Genomic DNA, 16959 nt, shown 5'->3' with positions numbered 1-16959 from the left:
CAAAATCTCCATTCCCTCCCCACTGCTAGGGAAAGGATATTGCAAAATCTCCATTCCCACCCCACTCCTAGGGGAAGGATACTGCAAAATCCCCATTCCCTCCCCACTCCAGGGCAAGGATACTGCAAAATCCCCATTCCCACCCCACTCCTAGGGGAAGGATACTGCAAAATCTCCATTCCCTCCCCACTCCAGGGGAAGGATACTGCAAAATCCCCATTCCCTCCCCACTCCAGGGCAAGGATACTGCAAAATCCCCATTCCCACCCCACTCCTAGGGGAAGGATACTGCAAAATCTCCATTCCCACCCCACTCCTAGGGGAAGGATACTGCAAAATCTCCATTCCCTCCCCACTCCAGGGGAAGGATACTGCAAAATCCCCATTCCCTCCCCACTCCAGGGCAAGGATACTGCAAAATCCCCATTCCCACCCCACTCCTAGGGGAAGGATACTGCAAAATCCCCATTCCCTCCCCACTCCAGGGCAAGGATACTGCAAAATCCCCATTCCCACCCCACTCCTAGGGGAAGGATATTGCAAAATCTCCATTCCCACCCCACTCCTAGGGGAAGGATACTGCAAAATCTCCATTCCCTCCCCACTCCAGGGGAAGGATACTGCAAAATCCCCATTCCCTCCCCACTCCAGGGCAAGGATACTGCAAAATCCCCATTCCCACCCCACTCCTAGGGGAAGGATACTGCAAAATCTCCATTCCCTCCCCACTCCAGGGGAAGGATACTGCAAAATCCCCATTCCCTCCCCACTCCAGGGCAAGGATACTGCAAAATCCCCATTCCCACCCCACTCCTAGGGGAAGGATATTGCAAAATCTCCATTCCCACCCCACTCCTAGGGAAAGGATATTGCAAAATCTCCATTCCTACCCCACTCCTAGGGAAAGGATATTGCAAAATCTCCATTCCCACCCCACTCCTAGGGGAAGGATATTGCAAAATCTCCATTCCCACCCCACTCCTAGGGAAAGGATATTGCAAAATCTCCATTCCTACCCCACTCCTAGGGGAAGGATATTGCAAAATCTCCATTCCCACCCCACTCCTAGGGGAAGGATATTGCAAAATCTCCATTCCCACCCCACTCCTAGGGAAAGGATATTGCAAAATCTCCATTCCCACCCCACTCCTAGGGGAAGGATATTGCAAAATCTCCATTCCCACCCCACTCCTAGGGGAAGGATATTGCAAAATCTCCATTCCCACCCCACTCCTAGGGGAAGGATATTGCAAAATCTCCATTCCTACCTCACTGTGGGGCCAGCCAGAGGTGGTATTTGCCGGTTCTCCAAACTACTCAAAATTTCCACTACCGGTTCTCCAGAACCTGTCAGAACCTGCTGACTTTCACCCCTGGTTTGTGGCTTCTCCATTTTTAAGCAAAGAAAACCACAGTAAATTAGAGTCACCGGTGATGCTGTTACTATGTTTTAGTTGTACACCAGCAAAGTCTGAAAGTTCATATTTGGGAGGGTAGAAAGGACACGTCGTTCCAAGTCTTTCCGAAAGTAAAATAAGCAGGTTGAACCTAATAACAGCAGCACATCAACATATGTCTAAGCCGGGGGGAAAAATGCCTTTAATCGTTTGGTATAGATGCTGCAGAATGATTGACAATGAGAATACAATACAATACAATAGCAGAGTTGGAAGGGACCTTGGAGGTCTTCTAGTCCAACCCCCTGCCTAGGCAGGAAACCCTATACCGTTTCAGACAAATGACTGTCCAACATCTTCTTAAAGACTTCCAGTGTTGGGGCATTCACAACTTCTGGAGGCAACTTCTGTTCCACTGATTAATTGTTCCCACTGTCAGGAAATTTCTCCTCAGTTCTAAGTTGCTTCTCTCCTTGATTAGAAGATATTGACCAGCGACCAACTCAGGTATTTTAGAGAAGGAAGTTGAGAAGATGGGGGGGGGGGGGGGATGGTCTCATACAGAATACATTTTCCTTTTAAATTCACCCCACATTCCCATTGAAGGTTGAAAATCTTTCACCAATGTAATAGACCATCAGCAAGATATCCGGGTCTTTCTGGAGCCTTTTCTTCATCTTCTAAAGCAAACAGAAAGAGTGATTATGAGGAGCACACTCACAAATACAAGATGGATTGCACAAGTGGTGGCTTTCACAGACGTTTACCACCAGTTCGCCCAGGGGTGGGCTTCAGAAGTTTCAGTAATGGGTACTCTGCCCAGTTGCTGGGTAGGCATGGCCATGGTGGGCTGGGCCTAGTCAGCCACCTGTACCACAGTGGGGGGAGGGTGTTTTTGCCCTCCGCAGGCTCCGGAGGCTTTTCTTGAGCCTTTGGAAGGGCAAAAACTGTGTTCCCCCAGGCTCCGGAGTCTGGAAATGGGCCGTTCAGAACTTCCGGGAGGCCTGTTTTTCCCCCTCCGTGCAGCCCTGCACTTAGCTTGCATCCAAAATGGGCCGTGTGGAGACTCCTGGGAGGGGAGGGGTGGGCGGGGCCAGCCAGCGGTGGGATTTGGAGGTTTTCCGAACTAGCTGTAACGTTAGCTACGGGTTCTCCCGAACCTGGGTGAACCCGTAGCAGCCCACCCCTGGGTTCGGCCCATGGACGTGCGCTTCATGAAGCGTGCGCACCTTCCGCGCATGTGCACAGCTTGCACATATGCGCATGACTTTGAAAACATGGGTAAATAGGATGGCATAGAGCCCGCAGATTGCCACTAACAGTTTGCCGAAACCGGTCCGAACTGACTGAATACCACCTCTGGCTTGCAGGCAAAGGACCCCTTCCCCATCGTCAACAATATCTGCACATGACTTCATTTATCAAATAGATTTAAATCTTGCATTTTCTCCAAGATCTCAAAAGAGAACTTCTACAGGTAATCCTCAACTTACAACCATTCATTTTTAGTGAAGGTTCCAAAGTTACCACGGCACATGCTTCACTTAAGGACTGCAGTGGTTTACTTAACAACTGCACATAAGATTGTAAAATCGTGTGCAACTTTCTTAACAGCCGCCTAGAAAAAGGACTAGGTATGCCCTAGTCCCGGGATGGCGAGCCTATGGCACGCATGCCACAGGTGGCAAGTGGAGCCATTTGTCAGTCAGCTGGCCAGCACGCATGTGCACGCTGGCCAGCTGAGTTCAGCCTCTTTTAAAGCCATTTTTCACCCTCCCCAGAGGCTTTATAGGAGCCTGGGAAGGGCGAAAAGAGCCTACCCCCCCCCCCCGAGGCCCTCCGGAGGCTTCAGGAGCTTCCCTGAAGCCTCTGGAGCGCAAAAAACCTGGCCCTATGGGCAAACCGGACGTTTGGGAACGGACTTCTGGTTTGTTCGTAGGGTCCTTTTTAGTCCTCTGGAGGCTTCAGGGAAGCCTCCTGAAGGTCCCTGAAGCCTCTGGAGAGCTTAAACCGACCCTACAAGCAAACCAGAAGTGACTTTTGGTTTGCTCGTGGGTTCGTTTTTTGCCCTCTGGAGGCTTCAGGGAAGCCCCCTGAAGGTCCCTGAAGCCTCCGAGGGCCCCCCGGGGGGCGGAAGCTGTTTTCGCCCTCCCCAGGCTCCTATAAAGCCTCTGGAGTCTGGGGAGGATGAAAAAAGCATGCAAAAAACGGGGGGAAGCACCTCTCAAGCACGTATGCACACTGGGGAGGGTCACTGTTGCATTATGGGTGTAGCACGCCCGCGCATGACCCCCCTGTGTTCCCCCCCCTTATGGCACGCGAGCCAAAAAAGGTTTGCCATCGCTGCCCTAGCTGGTCCTTGCTATTTCCAGGCTGGTCCCATGGGCCAAATTTAAGCATCAGGATTGTGTTGGATCTCGGGGAGCTGGGGTGGGCATGGCCAGCTTGACATCGCTTCTGTTGCGCCTTTGGTGGCTCAATCGCTCTGACCGTGAAAACAGATTCCTGATCTCCGTTTTCCACTGTGATTATGTCCTGCAACCCTCTGGCAGCGAAAATGGAGCTTGGGGGGTGGGGGTGGGGGCTCCAGTTTCGCTGGCAGAGTCTCCATGGGCTGGTCCTTCACTGTTTCCAGGGCAGCCCCATGGGCCAGATTTAAACCCCAGGGTTGTGTTTGACCTCAGGGGGGTGGGGGTGGCCATAGTAGGTGTGGCCAGCTTGACATCCCTCATGTCGTAGGTGCCACAGGCCACATCTAATCACCCCACGGGCTGGATCTGTGCTACAGGAGGCATCCGTCCCTGGTCCCCACTGGTCGGCCCACAGAGGAGAACTACAATACTGATCTGGCCGACAAAGAAATCCAGTTTGACACCCCTGATCTAGAAGATCTCTAAGGTCCCTTCCAACTCTGTTATTCTGTTAATTCCATAATTTAAAGGTCTTTTAATGTAATGATAGTTTTACTGGATGGTTACAGATATTTCCGTCACCCGTATTAAAATTCAAATGATCGTCGTAACCAAGCCGAAGACCAATGGGCTTAATAAACGCTTGTCAAAAATTAAAATGAGGCCACCTTTGGTTGCATTGACAGGAACTTTTGAAACTTTCACCTTTGTTTTGCATCTTCTGCAGCGAGGAAAGGAACATTAGTGCGTCTTCAGAAAGAGTTAATGGGTTCACATTTTGACTGCTGGTTTCTGCAAAGAAAAAAAAATCGCAACGTATGAATAAAAGAAAACAGAATAACAGAGTTGGAAGGGACCTTGGAGGTCTTCTAATCTAACCCCCTGCTCAGGCAGGAAACTAAAACATATGAAGAACGGTTGCAGGAACTGGGTATGTCTCGTTTAATGAAAAGAAGGACCAGGGGAGACATGATAGCAGTCTTCCAATATCTCAGGGGCTGCCACAAAGAAGAGGGAGTCAAACTATTCTAGAAGAGAGGGCCAACTTAGTCTCCAAAGCATCTGAGGGTAGGACAAGAAGCAATGGGTGGAGACTCACCAAGGAGAGAAGCAAACTTAGAACTAAGGAGAAATTTCCTGACAATTGGAACAATTAATCAGTGGAACAACTTGTCTCCAGAAGTTATGAATGCTCCAACACTGGAGGTTTTTAAGAAGAGATCGGACAACCATTTACCAAATGGTGTAGGGTTTCCTGCCTTGGCAGGGGGTTGGACTAGAAGACCTCCAAGGTCCCTTCCAACTCTCTTATTCTTTTTTCTGAAACCCTTATATCAGTGATGGCAAACCTTTTAGAAAACTGTGTGTGCGTGCATGCCCAAACTGAAACGTGTGTGCCTGCATGCACGGACATGTGCACGCATGGACGTGCATGGTCAGGCGCATGCGTAGCAGATGGGCATCCCAACACCGCCAACGAGCAAGAGCTAAGATCTCTTTCTTTCATGAGCTTCTGTTTCGTCGTTTGCAGGGAAACAGAAGCTCACGAAAGATACGCCATGGAGATCTGACTTGGGACAATGGCGTGCATTGCCATAAGTTTGCCATCACGGCCTTAGACCATTCCAGACAAATGGCTGTGCAATCTCTTCTTGAAAAACCTTATCCAATACTTACAATACAATAGCAGAGTTGGAAGGGACCTTGGAGGTCTTCTAGTCCAACCCCCTGCCTAGGCAGGAAACCCTTTACATGTTTCAGACAAATGGCTATCCAACATCTTCTTAAAGGCTTCCAGTGTTGGGGCATTCACAACTTCTGGAGGCAAGCTGTTCCACTGATTAATTGTTCTAACTGTCAGGAAGTTTCTCCTCAGTTCTAAGTTGCTTCTCTCCTTGATTAGTTTCCACCCATTGCTTCTTGTTCTACCCTCAGGTGCCTTGGAGAATAGCTTGACTCCCTCTTCTTTGTGGCAACCCCTGAGATATTGGAACACTGCTATCATGTCTCCCCTAGTCCTTCTTTCTCTTAAGCTAAACATACCTAGTTCCTGCAACCGTTCTTCATATGTTTTAGTCTCCAGTCCCCTAATCCTCTTTGTTGCTCTTCTCTGCACTCTTTCTAGAGTCTCCACATCTTTTTTACATCGTGGCGACCAGAACTGAATGCAGTATTCCAAGTGTGGCCTTACCAAGGCATTATAAAGTGGTATTAACACTTCACGTGATCTTGATTCTATCCCTCTTTTTTGCAACCTAGAACTGTGTTGGCTTTTTTGGCAGCTGCTGCACATGGCTGGCTCCTATTTCAATGGTTCTCCACTAGGACTCCAAGATCCCTCTCACAGTTACTACTTACCAGTATTGGACCAGCCACAACTGGATATGGACAGATTCAACCATAGTTTCAACTGAGAAACTGTGACCATCCTAGGACTAAGCCATGCCCAGAAACACTAGGGGATTTGTCTCAAAGGTGATTTTTCAAGTTATGCGTGTTTTAAGACCTTTACGAAGAGCAAAGTCAATGGGGGAGCCAGTTTCACTTAAAAGCCATGTCAATAACTTAACAGCTGCAGTGATTCAGTTAATAATTGTAGCAAGAAAGTTCGTCCAATGGGGCAATTCCCAATTGTCTTGCTTATCAACAGCAATTTGGGGATCACTTATGGCCATAACTCAAGGACCATCCCTATAAGATTTTAAGGTTAATGTTTAAATCATCTCATTCTTATTCTTTGAATCCCAACTCTTTTATGAATAGGGCACCTTTGCTCTCGAGTTAGCCCTCGTTCCTTAACTGTTCCCTTCCCCTGGCAGCTCTGCGCATGCGCACATCGGGAACAGGCTCCAGCTGTTCTTCTGCCCCACTGATCTCCAACTCTGAAGGTAGCTGATAACTGGCATACAGCTCTGGCCCCCTCTCTGCCTCCGACACGGAGCCCTCATCAGAGCCTTCCCCAGACTCCAGGACTGGCCCATGTTCCTCCCCAACCTCCTCACTGTCCGACTCTGCCACCTCCTTCACAGCCCTATTGGTTTGGCCCTCTACAACTCTTCCAGCTTCTCGTGTGCCCCCTTCCACCACCACCCCCTTGCAAAAATTAATTGCCCACCCCTGCTTCAGAGTCCTTGGTCTGGTCTGGGAATTCCGGGAGTTGAAGTCCCAATGCAGTTGGAAGAAGTCAAGCTGGGGAACAGCAAGCTTACCTTTGGATAAAGGGGGTCATTCCCCATCCACAAGCCCTCTTACCTTGCATCAACCGGTCATACAAAGCCTTTTGCTGGCTCTCCTCTGAGATAAACCGCCGGCCTTCTGAAAAACAACAACATGGGAAGGTTATCTATGCGACCCCTTCAATGAATTAAAATCAGCTTCAACGTCTAGAACAATTTCCTACGTTAGAGAAAAATCTGACATGGATTTCAATTTATTGGAACGATTCTTAAGGTATAAATTAAATAATGGATTGGTACAGGGGTTCCTCCACTTGCAACCACCCGCGAGCCCAAAATTTCTGTTGCTAAGTGACTCTGGAAGTTCTCAGTCATCCCGACCCAGGTTGTCCCAAAGGTGCTTTTTTCAACTGGACTTCCTGGTTTTTCTTTGAAGACGTTGCTCTTCTCATCCAAGGAGCTTCCTCGACTCTGAAGAAGCTTCTTGGATGACAAAAGAAACCTCTTCAAAGAAAACCCAGAACGTCCAATTGCCTCTTGAAAAAAAAAAAAAGCATCTTTGGGAGGTGTTGCCAAGTGAATCTTGCCCCTTTTTACATCCTTCCTTGCCACTGTTGTTAAGTGAATCACTGCAGTTCTTAAGTTAGTAACATGGTCGTTAAGTGAGTCTGGCTTCCCCATTGACATTGCTAGTCAGAAAAGGTGATCGCATGGCCCTGGGACTCGGCAACCATCATATATATGAATCAGCTGCCAAGTGTACAACGTTTGATCACCGGATTATGTAGATGCTGCAATGATCATAAGCTTGGAAAAGCAGTCATAGGTCACTTTTTTCAGTGTCCTCGTAACTTTGATCGGTCACTAAATGAACTGTTGAAGGTCTAGGACTACCTGTACATTATGAGCCCAGCCACTGTGGTTTGCAATCTGGGATAAGTGTAGCAGTGGTGGGATTCAATTTTTTTTTACTACCGGTTCTGTGAACATGGCTTGGTGGGCGTGGAAGGGGAAGGATACTGCAAAATCCCTGTTCTCTCCCCACTTCAGGGGAAGGATACTACAAAATCCCCATTCTCTCCCCACTTCAGGGGAAGGATACTGCAAAATCCCCATTCTCTCCCCACTTCAGGGGAAGGATACTGCAAAATCCCCATTCTCTCCCCACTTCAGGGGAAGGATACTGCAAAATCCCCATTCCCTCCCCACTCCAGGGGAAGGATACTGCAAAATTCCCATTCTCTCCCCACTTCAGGGGAAGGATACTGCAAAATTGTCATTCCCTAGCCACTCCAGGGGAAGGATACTGCAAAATCCCCATTCCCTCCCACTCCAGGGGAAGGATACTGCAAAATCCCCATTCCCTCCCCACTCCAGGGGAAGGATACTGCAAAATCCCCATTCCCTCCCACTCCAGGGGAAGGATACTGCAAAATCCCCATTCCCTCCCACTCCAGGGGAAGGATACTGCAAAATCCCCATTCTCTCCCCACTCCAGGGGAAGGATACTGCAAAATCCCCATTCCTTCCCCACTCCAGGGGAAGGATACTGCAAAATCCCCATTCCCTCCCACTCCAGGGGAAGGATACTGTAAAATCCCCATTCTCTCCCCACTCCAGGGGAAGGATACTGCAAAATCCCCATTCCTTCCCCACTCCAGGGGAAGGATACTGCAAAATCTCCATTCCCTCCCCACTCCAGGGGAAGGATCCTGCAAAATCCCCATTCCCTTCCCACTCCAGGGGAAGGTTGCTGTAAAATCCCCATTCCTTCCCCACTCCAGGGGAAGGATGCTGCAAAATCCCCATTCCCTCCAGATCAGCTGGGACTCGGGAGGCAAAGAATAGATTGGGGTGGAGCCAGCCAGAGGTAGTAATTAACAGTTCTCCGGGTTACTCAAAATTCCCATTACCATTTTTCCAGAACTGGTCAGAACCTGCTGAATACCACCTCTGGAGGGTAGACATTGCAAAGCACACCTTTTGATTCCTACTGTCAACATTTGGCTGTGGTAGAAAGTGGAAGGAAACCCCACTTCTGCCCTCTTTTTTCTAGAGATAAATTGCCACTGGGACTTACGGGCACCCTTCAAATACAGCATGGCCTGAGGAGTCCAGTTTCTTCTTTGGAAGTGACCCTTTTTGATGAAATGAGGGGAAAAAAACACAGCCAGACGTTGAATATGATCAACAAGCCTTTGTAGTGCACAAATTCAGCTTCAAGTTTTAGTTTCCCTACCTTTCCTGATAGTCTCTTCCACCCCCACCCACCTTGTCTCCCTCTCTTTCCCCCCTCTCTCTTTTTCCCTCTCTCCTTCTCCCTCTCACTCTCCCCCTTTCTTCCTCTCTCTCCCTCTTCATCTCCCTCCCTCTCCCACTCTTTCCCTCTCCCCTTCTTCTTCTCCCTGTCCCTTTCTTCCTCTCCGTCTCCCTCTCTCTCCCTCTTCCTCTCTTCTGTCAAAAAAATAATTTTGTGATCAGAGAATGCAGACCTTGCTGTTTACCGAACAAATTTTAGAAGCAGTCTGGTATGGGAACAGAACTTACACCTGAATATTGTCAGGCTTGGTAGCTGACTTGGAAGCTGAAAAGAAGATTGCCAGCATTTTCTTTAACAAGATTTATTAAAAGGGTAAGGGCTAATATTACACAAATTTCAGCAACTGGATTACTTTCACCTTAAATAAACAACTTTCTTGTTTTTAGATAACAACTTCATTGTGGACCAAAGAACTGCCTATTTTCCCCTCACATTACTGAGGAATTTGCAAATAGATGGTATTCTTTAAAAATATTATTATTACATTTAACTTATACTCCCATCAACTCGGTTCCGGAAATTAGGCTGAAATGGGGTGAATTGGAGCTCAGACACCCAGCGTCACCTTACAGGGGAAATGGGTGGCATAAAAAATTACACACACACACACACACACACGTGTGTGTGTGTGTGTGCGTGTGTGTGTATGTTCCAGCATAACTCTGGAACACTCAAGCAATTTCAACCAAATTTGGTACACAGATGACTTACTCTCTGAAAAAAAATACTGTGTGGGTAAGACACCACTAACACCCCTCAGGGGAGGAGGGGTGTTCTGTTAAGATACAGCCTGTTGTGCCTTAAAATGGCTTCTTTCGTACTGCCGTAAAATGGCTTTACTGTGCAGTGCAGTGAAGTTGCCATGGTAATGGCTTCACAGTACTCTCCAAGGGGGCTCCCTCTGGTAAGGGGGAAAATCCAACATTAGAAATTACATTTGATCCGGACATTTCCCCCATATAAATAAATACCTGGGCAACGCCAAGTTATCAGCTAGTAAATAATTAAACTTCCTGGAAGAAGACAATGGCAAACCACTTCCATATGGTTACCAATATTCATGCATTTACCTGCAGTTGGTTTTGACTAGAAGGAAATGTTGACTTTAGTTTACAATCCAGTATATTGGCCAATGGTATTTGAACTTGGCCGTAATGTTAGGGCATCATTTCATTGTTCTATAAACATCCATTTATGTTCTGTTAAGCTGGCTGAACATGTCGCATAAACTTAAGAGTTTACAAACAGGCGATTCAATAACAGACACAGATTAACAGATAACAGAACACAGAATAACAGATTTTTCCTTACCTGAGGAACACCCCAGGAAAAAGTGATGAACGATGCCAAAAGGTAGAGGGCCAAAGGACCATTTGTCCACCTGTGAAGTTGCTAAAAACAACCAAGAAAACATTATATTGAGCTCTCCTTTACTAAGCATTAAAACAAGGGTTTAGCTTGTCAACATCCATTATGCATTGTATGCTGTCTGCTTTGCTCCTATGAGCTGTATCTATCTCCTCAATAAAGACTTTCTGGGCCTGAAGAGTCTTACCCAGTCTTTCAAGATTGTCCAGATATGGAAATAGCTTTCATAAGCTAGATAGAAGACTAGAACTACCGTACTTTTGGAGTATAAGACGCACCACAGTATAAGACGCACCAAGATTTTGAAGAGGCAAATTTTTTAAAAAAAGTTTTTGCACTCTGCAGATCTCCCAAAACCGGCCCGTTTTTCACGAAAATGGGCCTGTTTTTTTGTTTAAAAAAAGGGCATGCATAGCCTTTAGGAGGCTTATAGAGTGCTCTTGGGGGCTGGCAAAAATGAGCAAAAAACGGGTCCATTTTTCACTCATTTTAGCCCTCCCTAGCCCCCAGGAACACTCTGGAAGCCTCCTAAAGGCTATGCAGGGCCATTTTTGCAAATGGGATGGGATTTCAGGAGGCCAAAAATGCTGTATTCAGTGTATAAGACCCACCCAGATTTTCAGCTTCTTTTTTGAGAGGAAAAGGTGCGTCTTATACTCTGAAAAATACGGTAAACACTTTTGGCAAGTCTGATTGGGCTTTTTGACCCCTGCCTGTTATATCCCAATGATCTCAGGGAGAATTATGCCTACATTTCTTCCTAATATTGCCTCCTTATCAGCAGTGGGTTTCACATTTTGTTATCACTAGTTCGCCACACTTCTGTGCATGCACCTAGCTTTTAGCACAGGCGATTTGCTCACACATGTACGATCGACGCATGCGCTCGGCCTCAAAAGTGTGCCTAAACAGGACAGCATAGAGGTGGGGCGGATGGGCAGATGGGTGGATTGGCGGGGGCGGGCCCACCCATGATTTCCACTACCGGTTAAGGCAACCGAACTGGCTGACTACAACCTCTATTCCTTATCCAGGGCTTAACGCAGGGGTGTCCAAAGTTGGCAACTTTAAGACTTGTGGACTTCAACTCCCAGAATTCCCCAGCCAGCAGAGCTGGCTGGGGAATTCTGGGAGTTGAAGTCCACAAGTCTTAAAGTTGCCAACTTTGGACACCCCTGGCTTAAGGAATGCTTCTGCTCCTTTTGTTGATGTAACGGTTTCAGAATAGAGGTAGTCCTCGACTTACAAACATTCGTTTGGTGACCGTTCAAAGTTACAAGAGCACTGAAAAAAGTAATTCATGACCGTTTTTCACACTTATGACCATTGCAACATCCATGATCAAAATTCAGACGCTCGGCAACTGACTTATATTTATGACGGCTTCAGTGTGTCAGGATTAAATCACCTTTTCTGACCTTCTGATAAGCAAAGGCAACGGGGAATCCAGATTCACTTCACAACCACGTTGCTAACTTAACAACTGAGGCAAAATTCACTTAATAATTGCCTTGATTAGCAATAGGAATTTTGGGCTCTTTTTGGGTCATAAATCAAGGACTACCTGTACACACACACATTCACACACACTTACACACATCATACATATATAACTGGGCTCCCACGGAACAAATAAATCAAAAGTAACACCCAGGTTGGATGGATGGATGGATAGATAGATAGATAGATAGATAGATAGATAGATAGATAGATAGATAGATAGATAGATAGATAGATAGATAATAGAAATAGATAGATAGATAGATAGATAGATAGATAGATGATAGATAGATAGATAGATAGATAGATAGATAGATAGATAGATAGATGATAGATAGATGATAGATGATAGATGATAGATGATAGATAGATAGATAGATAGATAGATAGATAGATAGATAGATAGATAGATAGATAGATGCTAAAATGAAATAACAGCAGTTTTTGCTGTTTTAGCCATATGGCTGATCCAGACAGGGGTTAATTCTAGATGAAATAGATATTTAAGCACAATACTTCACACCATAATTTTCACCAAATTATGCCCTTCATCTTGACTTTCATATCTCTCATCCCTCTTAAAATGGTAAATATTCAAACACATATAAAAGATCTCATGTTAAAATCCAGAGATTTCATGTTAAAACCCAGTTTAGATTAGTCTTTGACCGAGATATAGGTCAATAATATTTAAAATATAAACGTAACTCTTGCAGAATTCCCAATTGTATTTTCTACATTGGATTTCGCAACTGTCTTGTTAGGCTGCTAATTATATTTTATGGGTTTTAGTGACTATGATTCATAAAAATCACTAGGGGGGGGGGAAATCTGATGTTCCACAGGTTAATACATACGTGATCATCTAGGAATCATGAAGAATAGAATATAATAAATATAAGTTGGAAGGGACCTTGGAGGTCTTCTAGTCCTACTCCCCACCCCCGCTTAGGCAGGGAATCCTACACCACTTCAGACAAATGGATATCCAACAACTTCTTAAAAACTTCCATTGTTGGGGCATTCACAACTTCTGGAGGGAAGCTGTTCCACTGATTAATTGTTCTGTCAGGAAATTTCTCCTTAGTTCTAGGTTGCTTCTCTCCTTGATTAGTTTCCACCCATTGCTTCTTGTCCTGCCTTAAGGTGCTTTGGAGAATAGTTTGACTCCCTCTTCTTTGTGGCAACCCCTGAGATATTGGAATACTGCTATCATGTCTCCCCTGGTCCTTCTTTTTATTAAACTAGACATACCCATTTCCTGCAACCGTTCTTCATATGTTTTAGTCTCCAGTCCCCTAATCCTCCTTGTTACTCTTCTCTGCACTCTCTCCAGAGTCTCCACATCTGTTTTACATCATGGCAACCAAGTGTGACCTTACCAAGCCATTATAAAGTGGTATTAAATAACCATTATTCCTACATACCTTCATTTTCTGCTGTCCTGGGGATCTGATCTTTCGGAGCAGGGAGTTTCTGATAGACGGGATGTAATGTGGTGAATTTTTTTAGGCTGGAAAGTCTATTTAAGCCTTCCGAGTAGAGACCCCCTCCCCATTGGAAGCAAACATGAAGCATTCTGAAGGGATTTCCTGTCAAGGAGGTGAAGACTTGGAGTAGTTGACATCTCCTGGAAAAAGAGGGGGGGTGCCGTCATTCAGGAAAAGTCATCCAGGATTCTGACATATACATTTCCGTCTTGAAATAGACGCATCGGCATTCATTAGTAGCAATGACGATATTGCTCTAATGTTACAATACAATACAATACAATAGCAGAGTTGGAAGGGACCTTGGAGGTCTTCTAGTCCAACCCCCTGCCTAGGCAGGAAACCCTATACCGTTTCAGACAAATGGCTATCCAACATCTTCTTAAAGGCTTCCAGTGTTGGGGCATTCACAACTTCTGGAGGCAATTTCTGTTCCACTGATTAATTGTTCTGTCAGGAAATTTCTCCTCAGTTCTAAGTTGCTTCTCTCCTTGATTAGTTTCCACCCATTGCTTCTTGTTCTACACTCAGGTGCTTCGGAGAATAGCTCGACTCCCTTTTCTTTGTGGCAACCCCTGAGATATTGGAACACTGCTATCATGTCTCCCCTAGGAGACATGTTGCAGGAGTGAGATCCAATAAAGACCTAACACGCAGACAACCAGGTGTCTGTCTTAGCAAACTGGCCACTGTGTTCTGCATAAATAATCTGGAAATAATGACTTGGTTATAGATTTGTGGGCAATACCTTTATCAGTGATGGCTAATCTTTTTTGGCTCCCATGCCAAAAGCGGGGAGGAGTGCAGGGGGGGAGTGTTGTGCGTGGGCGTGCCACACTCATAATGCTATGTGCGCGTGACACCTCCCCCCCGGTGCACATGCATGCGCAACTACCGCACTCCTTCCGCTTTTGGTGCGGTTTTTCCGCCCTCACCGGGCTCCTGAGTCTTTCTAGGAGCCTGGGGAGGGCGAAAACAGCACCCCACCCGGAGTCCCACCAGAGGCTTCAGGAACTTCTTTGAAGCCTCCGGAGGGCAAAAAACGGACGTATGGGGAACCCAGAAGTTCATGAATGGTGACTTCCGGTTTGTCCGTAGGGCCGATTTTTGCCTTCCGGAGCCTGCAAGCGGGATCGTGTTTGCATGTACAAGCAGCTGGAGCGTTGCGGGTGGTAAGCACACATGGTAAGTACACATGCGCTTGCTTGTGGTGGATGCCCGGCTCCGTTGCACCGTACCGGTTGCACCGGGATCCGGAACTCACCACTGGTGTGCTGTCATGCGCATGCATGTGCTTTCGGCAGACGAGGACCAAAAGGTTAGCCACTGCGGGTGTTGAGTAAGGGACTCAACACACAACCCTGTGGTGTACCCGTGTTAAGAATAAGGGCCGAGAAGGTATGATTACCTAGTCTGACCCTCTGAGAGCAGCCAAACAGGAGAAGGGCTGTCAAAAAGCATTAGTCAGATACAACCATTTCCCATCCCTCTTAATATGGACAAGAGCACAGCTTTGTCATTTAATCAATGAGTCTGAAATCAACATCGTTGAGAGAAGATCACCAAACAGCGGGGTGTAGGGGTGGAGCTTTATTAAAGCCAATGATTGCACACACTTTTGTTCTGATGGAAAGGGCAGCGTCCATCAACGTGACATGCCTTGTCATAATACCCAACGGATCATAAGATAACTTTTGGGGTGAACTTGTTTCTGATTTTGAACGTTATTGGCTGGCTCCAATGAACCCCAAACCTTTTCGCAAGGAAACTCCACGCTTAGGTTCTTACCTTGAGCTAACTTGCCATGTTGATGGCTTTGGGGCCAACGTTTCGTGTGAATCCATAAACCACAGAGAGGGTTGCAAACAAATCCCTGCGTTCTCATATTCCCGGTTTAGCTTGTTTATTTTAAAAAATATATATTTTGATGGATGAAGCTTAACAAAGATAGGAGCTATGTACACCAGTGGTGGGATTCATTTTTTTTTTTTTAAGTACTGGTTTGGCGGGCATGGCCTGGTGGGCGTGGCAGGGGAAGGATACTGCAAAATCCCCAATCCCTCCCCATTCCTGGGGGAAGGTTACTGCAAAATCCCCATTTCTTCCCACCCCACTAACCTGCTTTCCAGCTCCGCTCTCCTGTTCAGGGCAACAAAAGAAAATCAGTTGGGAGGCCGGGATGCAGCAGGGGCGGGGCCAGCCTATTTGCTGGTTCTCTGAATTACTCAAAAATTTCCGCTACCGGTTCTCCAGAACCTGTCAGAACTGGCTGAATATCTTTGATGTACACCTTCCTAGCTAGCATGTAATATCTGCATTTCTCTAGTCTGAGAACTTAAGGAAGGGGAATAATAATAATAATAATAATAATAATAATAATAATAATAATAATAATAATAATAATAAATTTAATTTGTTAGCCGCTCCCTCTCCACAGGGACTCGGGGCGGCGTACAATAAGAGGACATACATATATACATATAGACATACATATACACGCATACATATACAGCGGAGGAGGTAACGGTCATTAAAAACATACAATTAATAGAATTAACAATTAAAATTAAAATTAGAAATTTAATAAGACTGTCAGGAGGAATAGAATAAAACTACGGGTTGAGCCAGGCCAGATAATTGAAAAAGGTGGGTCTTGAGCTTTACACGGAAGGAGCGGAGATCGGAAGTAATCCTGATGTCAAGGGGGAGGTCATTCCAAAGGGCTGGGCCCATCACAGAGAAGGCCCTACTCCTGGGTGTCGCCCCCCGACACTGTTTAGTGGACGGCACCCGGAGAAGTCCCTCTCTGTGCGAGCAGATTGGTCGTAGGCATATATACTATATACACCATTCAGTATAGATATCTGTTCCTGCAAAAATCACTGAACACTAGGATCTCCACTATATTTAATCATCTAAAGTGCAATGGTCCGTGACTTTGATCTCTAGTAGAGGGTTGGAGCCCTACAGAAAATGGCTATGTACATCTGACAAGTCCTGATGAAATAAAATCACTTCCCCCCCCCCCCCAAGGTTCCTGAAGCTTCAACACCTTCTATTATTTTATCTCTATTAGTGAGAATTAATTCCAGTATGGCTGATCCCCTCGTTCCCTTTTCTACTTGTAGGAAGTTAACCCCTTCCGCTCTTAGAACAATGAAATATCCTGGGAAATATTGAAAAGGCAGAATATTATAATTTCCCTGGATCAGATATGGAGAAACATGTTTTTAGACAGGAAGAAGACTCACTCTTAATAGCCCCCACCTTTCTCAATGGGTCATTAAAAAAGGCCTG

At 46.1% G+C, this 16959-nt stretch overlaps 1 protein-coding gene across 1 annotated transcript; it reads right to left on the bottom strand.

The window, feature by feature from the left end:
* Positions 1-1499: 1499 nt before the first annotated feature.
* Positions 1500-13664, bottom strand: SPX (spexin hormone). Its single transcript, XM_081957873.1, has 6 exons — positions 13600-13664; positions 10616-10696; positions 9065-9122; positions 7061-7123; positions 4514-4600; positions 1500-2077 (listed from the first exon to the last, which is right to left on the bottom strand). The coding sequence occupies exons 1-6, from the start codon at positions 13603-13605 to the stop codon at positions 2016-2018; spliced, it is 357 nt and encodes a 118-aa protein (XP_081813999.1). The 5' UTR covers positions 13606-13664; the 3' UTR covers positions 1500-2015.
* Positions 13665-16959: the final 3295 nt, after the last annotated feature.

The sequence above is a fragment of the Natrix helvetica genome, assembly GCF_964273705.1.
Source record: "Natrix helvetica genome assembly, chromosome: 6".
Lineage (NCBI taxonomy): Eukaryota > Metazoa > Chordata > Lepidosauria > Squamata > Natricidae > Natrix > Natrix helvetica.
The sequence above is the reverse complement of the archived record's forward strand: the minus strand, read 5'-3'. Positions and strand labels throughout refer to the sequence as shown.

Coding starts and splice junctions, on each gene's coding strand:
- SPX (XM_081957873.1), bottom strand. Junction 7,124..9,064: donor GCTGTATTTGAAGGGTGCCC/GTAAGTCCCAGT, acceptor GTTGTTTTTCAG/AAGGCCGGCGGTTTATCTCA. Junction 2,078..4,513: donor GCAGAAGATGCAAAACAAAG/GTGAAAGTTTCA, acceptor TGTTTGCTTTAG/AAGATGAAGAAAAGGCTCCA.